Below are 8,155 nucleotides of genomic sequence, written 5' to 3'. Positions count from 1 at the left end.
TTGAGACGTCAGAGATTAATCTAGAAGAAAAGCGCAAACACGGTCAAGCAAAAATTTTGCATAAAAAAGACATACGTTTACAATAAATGCCTCTCATTCGAGAGCAATTTTAAAATGTAATGGCGTTTTTATACGTTTTCAAGGATTTTTTTCCATTGATGATGTTAACTTTTTCCCTTCTTTGAAAAAGATGTGGAATTATTTCATTAAACGTTAATCATCAAAACATATCCGGCAGATCACCAGAAAATAGCAGCTATCGACGCGCTTGAAGCACATCGGTATTGAAACCGAAAAGGAGATAAATTGACCAGATTTTTTTCTGTTTTTTTTTTTCAGTTTTCAGTATCAAAAAGTGTTCTAATTTGCCGAGCAGTTTTAGTTAGATTCTAGAATTATATTTAATTCAGCTTCTAAACTGAAAGTTAATAGGCTTAACACCAATGTCAGCTAGCAAACGCTCTAAAGAACGTTGATAACCTAAAACTCAATGAATTAATGACCGGGCTTTATCGGTTTATATTTAAAACCTGAATGATTGAATTCAAAAATTTAATTAAATATCCCATCGCATAAATCAAAGAAAGCCTATTCTACAAAATTGATACTCATTTATTGAAATTATGATGAAGTTGAGACTGGTTTGAAATTGGAATAGTATTCTCTGCACGCCTCATTCATTAAGTACTGCTGGGTTTCTGGAAGGTCATCTACCCATCTGGCAGGAGATCCCCCGAATATTGCAAATGTTGGTACAACAGTGTCTGGGGGTACATAGGATCCGGGCAAAATTGCAGAGCAGTCACCAAGTTTCGCTCGTTTTCCAATCACTGAACCTACCAACGTCCAAAATAACTCACTACTTCTTTTCCTTAGATGGTTATTTCTGTTCTCAAGGAACTAATTTATTGAGTTTTGAAGTTATTTTCGTCAGTCGAATCAAAATATCTGCTAATCTATCAGGTCTCGGTTAGTCTCCCACATATCATTAGCAAAGCCGATTAGACTTAAAAAGCAAATAAACATTGACTGAACAATATGCAATTTCAATCTGCGAATTAAAGATGGAGCAACAAAAAAATGAGCCACAATAAGATTATTTTTATAATTGGTTAAAAGCGTTCACAATTAACATCAAACTTATCTATATCATTGACATAACATAAACCAGGTTTTGTTTTGTTTTTGTGTTTCAAAATATTTTGCTTTATATCTCAGCAAAAAATCTTTGAAATTTTCTTGAAGCAGAATTGTTTAGCAAACTGATCTAATTATTACCGAATAGAATTGATCTAATAATAACCCTATGGATAAATAACCAGGTTTCAAAATTAAAGAGACCTTTTCCGATGTGAACATAGCTGCCAACACTTGTAGCCTGTAGAATGACATCTTCCTCAACATACACACAATCTCCAATCTGTACAGGGATGAAGGAGATCTTGTTGGCTGACCTTTTAGATGGTGGTCGAATAACTGATCTCTCACTGATAACACAGTTCCTACCGAATCTGAAGCAAATTAATTAAAAAGCTTACACTTGTGCTAGAAAACATTGTTTCAAAATACCTGCCAGATATTTCTTGAGATCTAGCATCAAAGAAGACTGATGACTAAGAAAACTCCACAAGCTTACATTTCAGTAGTTGAAAAAATAATTTTTAAGAATTTTGGTGTCCTGAGTCCAAGATTACTACAAGAACTAGCTACTGACGCCAAACAAATCGCTCTCAAATAGATGAATTCATTTCTCCAAATAAAGCAAAAAAAAAGAATCACATACAGTAACAAGGAAAAAATTTGAAATTTTTACACAGAGAATATGGCAATAGGAAGAGGAAAAACAACGGAGCCACTCTGGCTCTCAAGCGTTTTCCCTGGCACAAATAAATAAACGAATGAATTAAACTTTTATCAAAAATTCGGGAAAAATTTTGGTATCATGGGCCAAAAACGTCAATATCTCGGATTCTAGAAGGTTTCAGACGCTCTTATTTTGCATGAAAAAACCCAAGTATAAAAAAAGGTGGTGTAGGCCCCGAGGGGCCTACACCACCAGAATCACATTATTTTTCAAATTTAAAATTCACTAGATAATTATCCAAAATTTAAAATGAAGAGAACTTGTGATGCGCTGGTTAAGTCATCGGCAATAATGCCTTGACGTTTAAGGATGTTGTACAGTCGGGTTGCTCTATACGACAAGGAGTATCCTTTGATTTTTGTTTTAAAGAAAGACTATTTAAGGAGCTCCATACTTTCGGATCCCGATACACGAGATGGATTTTTAAAACAAAGCAGATCGTCGAGGCAATTTTCAGAGTGTAGATTGTTTATTGTCCTGAGGGCAAATTTAGAGAGTTCTTATATGTGCAATTCATATACCGTTCATATTTGATTATTGAGGGAAAACTCCGACGACAAATAGCATTCATGGGCTCACTTGAATTGTCCCTGCTACAGCAGGGGGAATCACAGCCTAAATAAATGAAATAATTGGCATTAAAAGATGTCATGAGAGCTTTTACAGGTCCCTAGTAAGATTTAGAGTGAAAAAAATCAATCCAAATTTGAAACTTTTCATTCCACTTATAGTATTAAAATGCAACCTATAGTTCAACAGCTTAAAATTGTTAACACAAATTAGATCACGCAACACAGGAAGTCAAGGACCTCAAAGTCACTCAAAAAGTCAGAACGGTCACGCGAGCGAAAACGGTTCTACAAAAAGGTTAAATACAAATGAAAAGTCAGAGTATTTCTCCCTCCAAGAGTATTTAACAAATCATAACTTTTTGTCACTACTCATTAGCACGCTTGACCAAAAATTGCAACTATGAAAAACACATACAAATACAATTAAATTCCTATGCACAAATAGTTACGAGGAAAATTGATCGAAAAACAAACACAGGCTCGGAAAATCAATCAAAACAGCATTAATTGATGTTCATGGGCCGATCAGATTTACGCGTCATAGATGCTACAGCTTTTTCGAGAAAAATATGGACCAGCAAATGTCTTAGTTCTTTGAGGTAATGACAATCTTGAGATTTTCAATTTTGTACAATAAGTCATCTTTCGTTTTAAAAAAAGTAAAAATCGATTTATCCTATCTGGTTCAAATGATAAAAACCTGGTTGATGCATGAATGGCGTTACAGATCGCATTGAAATTTGAGATAGAAACAAACGACGAATAATACATTAGCTTCAAGTCTAAAAATAACAAATTAAATTATTAAATAATTTCGTTTTTTTTTCCTCAAAAAATTGCTTTTCTCAAAAATATTTCTACCCATCTCTCTTATTTCTGAATACAGAAAAAATACTTTTCTGTATTTTTCAGGGAAATTGAAGATTTCGGACAATTTAGAGCTCTCAAAACAGCAAAAATCAAATGCGAAAACTCTGGAGTCGTTGTTGCAACCAATTCTTATATAATCAAAACTAACCAATTGCGTATTTTCAAGACAATGGAAACATAAAAAAACAGTATCATGAAAAGAACATCAAATCCACTAAATTCATCATAGAAAAAAGGTAATCTTATCATTTTTATATGCATTCTTGATAACGTCCGAGCAGATAGTTCGAACTTATCTTCTCTAGTATAAGTAAATACAGATGAACTTGAAAATTAGAGGGTTTATGGATTGTCAGCTGAAAAATTTAATACAAGTTCACACCTCTTTGTGAAGATTGGTAAATTTTCACTTCTTCATTTTGAAATTTCCCTTCCAATGGATCTTTTCCAGTCTTCGGGAGTTTCTGTAAATTGAAAAAAAAAACGAAATCCTTCGTCGACAGCGAAACTCCTCATGTGAAGAACGAAATTTCAATTGAAAGAAAAGGAAGAATTTTTCTTTTTTCACTTCCCAGAACGTTAAATAACTTTAAAATACGCTTACTTAAAAAAGGGGAAACTGCCAAAACAGAAATTTGCTGATAACTAGTGTTTCTCAAAGCTACCAAATAAGGGACATTACGAACAGCTTTCAACGTTCCTTTACATGTTAAAAACAGCTAGAGGCAGTGTGCAGAAACAGTCCGAAGGAAAAAAAACTCGATATTTCCTACAAATTGCGGTTTCACATGTGTCCAATATCTAAACGCTCTTCTTAAATTTTGCTGACATTTCTGCGAGATTTTGAAAAATCAATTGTCCCGTTGTGGTCATGAAATATTAAAATTGAAAGTTTTCCTAAAAATTACTTTTCAAAATTTTAGTGTCGAAAATATAGTTACCGATACAATTGACTCAAAAAGTTGACACCTATTTTTTTAAGAAAAAAACAAAGAAGACCTACATCAACATGGACAAACCTTAAGTAAAGACCAATTGAAGTGATAATTTTTTTTGAGCTTGTGTTTGTGTTGGTATTTGTTTGTGTAATGTGTGCTGCGTGTTTGCATGGTTTTTCTATGTCTTCAGATTGTACTACACTTATCCTTTTATTGATTGTTCTTATGAAAAAAGACGTAATATTTTTTTGGTTTAAACAGTACAAGTAATTTTCAATGCAAATAAGAAGCTGTCGGATACTTCCGTTTTCTCTGGGAGAATTTAAAGTTGTTTTTGCGACCGGTATATTGGAACATTTTGTGCTACATACAGACTCCCGTGGGACGTGTTGTTATATTACTCATTCTTAAAAACTAAAGACAGTCTGTGAATCGAACCGAGTGGCTTCGTTGCCTGTCCCTTCCAAGTACGTACTTGAATTTCGTGTTTTTTCTGTGGTATTTGTATGGTATTTGACATCGATAAAAACTTTTTATTACCTAGCCCGGTCCCGATATTACGTTTGGCTTCACATCAAGTCCCACGGACCACAATTACAGAAAGCAAATTCAGCATTTGTACTTGAGAGTTCGCATTAATTCTTATATTACGAACAACCAATATGACTTCAAAAATCCAGCTAATCTGACTTCAAAAATCATGAAAATGTATGAACAGATCTTAAAAAAAGACAGCGCCCCAATACAATTCAAGTTCATTGAGTTGTAAAAAGGAGAGCGCCTAAATAATAGCCGTTTAGAGGCTGACAGCGCCTTTTAAACATGAAATTTTGTTAAGTTTTCTTCATTTTTACAAGGAGCAGTTTTTTCTCTTTTCTTTGATAACCTGCTTCAAGAGGCGACTTGAGGTATGAATACAATTCAATGTCAATCATGGGAGATAAATCTGGTAATCTGGCTAAGATTTTAACCTGCATCCAGCTAAGTCTCCCCTAATGATACAGCTCTCATGTATGATGCTCTTTCCATTGAGAATGATGTTCTGACTTCCACAGAGGACTGAATTCCTGCACACTTTGTTGCCAGATGCAGTCTCTATGTATTCTTGTGAGATGTACGTCCTCTCTGGCAGCTCCATCTCACACCATCAAAATCTGAAAATGTAACACATTAACTACTGCTAATGTAAATGTTACGTAACTCTGATGAATTCAACGAGAAAATCTGGCATGCTTCAGTTGAGAACCGCGTATTGGTTGGAGAATTGTGTCAGAAATTGCAAGTGTCTTGCGCAGTCGTAACCTTGCTTGAAACACGCACATTGCAAGCTGTAAAATCTGAAACTTTATATGAAAATCTGGCATTACAGATTCCGGTATTCCAAGATGGCATCTGAATCTTGCACGTGAGTTTTTGAAGAAACAATACGTCAGTGGGAAAAATTGAGGAGAGAGGTTTGAATGACCGCGGTCTTCAAATCTTCAAGTTATCGCTTCGATTGTATGCAAAAACATTCTTAAACTTTTCATCAATACCTAATAATCCATTTCAATTAGCAATCGAATACGTAGCGCATTTAGGAAGTTTCGTTAATTTCAGGAGGATTTGTACAAGTATCAGTTCTTCAAGTGTGATTGTTTATTTGCCCATTCGACCGAAGTTGATTACTGTTGATCACTTCAAATTTTATCTTCCAAGCTTTCCCAGAATGTTTTGTCTGTGATAATTATGCATTTATTTAAGGACTTTTCGTTTGATATTGTCTTGTCCGGATACGGTGCTAATAAATGCAACCATGCCAAGACTTTTCTGGGTGACTTCATCAAATAAACTTGAGAAAATTTGTCTTACCAAAATCGAATTGAAAGACAGGGCGGAAAACAAAAACCAGCCTTCTTTTATAATAACATAATGATAGTTTAATCCGATTTGATTGAGTATATTGACAAGGAGGCTCGGTAATGTGCGTACGCACATAAGGTTCCGACCCAACTCATCCATATTCTTGACGTTGTTGATAATATGACTACTAGAAAGGACAATAAAAAATATAAAACAACAAACTTTATTTACGACCAAAACTCGATTTCTATAATAAAAAGAAAATCATAACAAAATCAAACTCGCGTCAGGTGAACTCTAAACGAAACAATTTAACCTATACATCATTAGAAAAAATATGGAACCTGTCCTCAAAGCGACTGGTTAATAGGTCGACAAAAAACAGCAAAAAGGTGCGAAGTTCAAAAAAACTTCCTATTTTTGAAAAGAATTAATTTACCTGAAATCCCTAAAATGTTCATTTATATCTACATAGGAAGCAATTGAAACAAGTCATTATCCAATGTTTCATTGCGCAAAATTTCAAAGCCAATGGGACCAAAGATTATTGTTATAAATTAAAACATAGCTGGCAGATTGCCAGAAAATAGCCGCAATAGATTTGTAGATCGGCAGTCTTAAAAAAACAGTAAAAAAGACCGACCAAAAAAATTCGTCTTTTCATTGAAGGCTGATCTGTTATATTTTTATTAAAATCTGTACAAGTTATTGCTGCCTCTATTAGCTGATCTCAAATAACCTTCATTTAGAAGGACACACCCATTTGACCTTATCTCTTTGAATTAAAGTAAATAAAAGTCAATTTCAAAGTGAGGAAGTCATTTTTGAGAGTGAGGTAAGTCAAGTGTGACCAAAAATTTAGTCACAAGCATGAACAAAAAAACTCGCTCCACTAAGAGCGAAAAATGACGTCACACATGCAATTCAGTTGAAATTGCATGAACGAATGAACAAAAAGTGGTTGTGACGTCATATGGTCATAACAAAAATCATGACGACGAAATGAAAAAAACCAAGAGAAGGCCAATAATAGCCCCAGCTATCGCTGTGCGGCTATTAAAAAAATCCTAAAAAATGTACAATTAAAAAAATCTCAAATAATTTATGAAATCTCTTAGTAACAGCAGTAACAAAAGCGAAAAGCAAATGTTCGAAGCTAAAACCGTTATAGAGTTTAAACTATAGATCACTGGAAACGGGTTGTGACCTGTGCTTACAGAGACTGAGCTACAAATCGACCGAAATTATTTCTTAAAAATGACGAAGCTCAAAAACCCAACTATGTTTTCGAAAACAAATATTTTCAAAAGTCATAACAGAATTTAAAAAGATTTTTAAAACATCGATAGATTAAAATGCAATACCTCAGGAAGCCAATTGGGCCTGTTTATAATGAGACTAAGTCACGACCCCTCAAAATAAAAACAAATATATAAAGAAGCCAAAACTTCAAACAATTTTGAGAGATCACACTGTTCAAGGCACTATAACTATAATATGTTGCCTGCAAGAACTGTATATCGGCGATTTCACCTCATTTTAACATCAAAGAGTCTTCCTTCTAGAAGGATTACGTAGACATGACAACAAAAAGAAACCAAGAAATTAAACAAAATAGAAAACTCGAGCAATTTTTTATGAAATTAGTGGTCGAAGCAATCAGTCACAAGGTATAACCAAGCGCGAAACGTATAAAAAAGGCTTCAATCGAGAAAAGTAATTTATACTTCTAATTAGAGAGACTAAGTCACATGGTTACGAAAATGGAAGCAAATGATACAATTGGAAAAAAATCTTTTTTCATTTGAATTTGAAAGTCAAAAAAACAAACAGATGAAGAACATAATTTTTTTTACGAAAACAATTGGTCAGAGCCATAGAAACCACGCGCTTGACTCTGAAACGGTAATATTGTCTCGTTGCGTCTCATTTTTTTTAAATAGTATCTTTCATTAATTGAAACCTGATTTGAAATTCTTGTAAGTAAAAAAAAGTATACATAAAAATCATTTACATAGCGGAAAAATTTTGAAAAAGGTCGCACCCCATTAAAATCTAAAAAATTTTTT

The 8,155-nt window shown here is 33.8% G+C and overlaps 1 protein-coding gene across 1 annotated transcript; it reads right to left on the bottom strand.

Moving 5' to 3' along the window:
- Window positions 1–538: 538 nt before the first annotated feature.
- On the bottom strand, window positions 539–5,394 carry LOC142343947 (dynactin subunit 5-like). Its single transcript, XM_075395354.1, has 3 exons — window positions 5,216–5,394; window positions 1,342–1,511; window positions 539–836 (listed from the first exon to the last, which is right to left on the bottom strand). Exons 1-3 carry the CDS (start codon window positions 5,380–5,382, stop codon window positions 622–624), a joined length of 552 nt encoding a protein of 183 aa, XP_075251469.1. The 5' UTR covers window positions 5,383–5,394; the 3' UTR covers window positions 539–621.
- Window positions 5,395–8,155: the final 2,761 nt, after the last annotated feature.

The sequence above is a fragment of the Convolutriloba macropyga genome, chromosome 8 (assembly GCF_964194025.1).
Source record: "Convolutriloba macropyga chromosome 8, txConMacr16.3, whole genome shotgun sequence".
In the NCBI taxonomy this organism is placed as follows: domain Eukaryota; kingdom Metazoa; phylum Xenacoelomorpha; order Acoela; family Convolutidae; genus Convolutriloba; species Convolutriloba macropyga.
The sequence above is the reverse complement of the archived record's forward strand: the minus strand, read 5'-3'. Positions and strand labels throughout refer to the sequence as shown.

Excerpts from the sequence above, each read along its gene's own strand:
- LOC142343947 (XM_075395354.1), bottom strand. The coding sequence starts at position 5,382 with ATGGAGCTGCCAGAGAGGACGTACATCTCACAAGAATACATAGAGACT. Across the intron at positions 1,512-5,215 it reads GGAGACTTAGCTGGATGCAG|ATTCGGTAGGAACTGTGTTA; the intron begins GTTAAAATCTTA and ends AATTTGCTTCAG. Across the intron at positions 837-1,341 it reads CTATGTTCACATCGGAAAAG|GTTCAGTGATTGGAAAACGA; the intron begins GTCTCTTTAATT and ends GGACGTTGGTAG.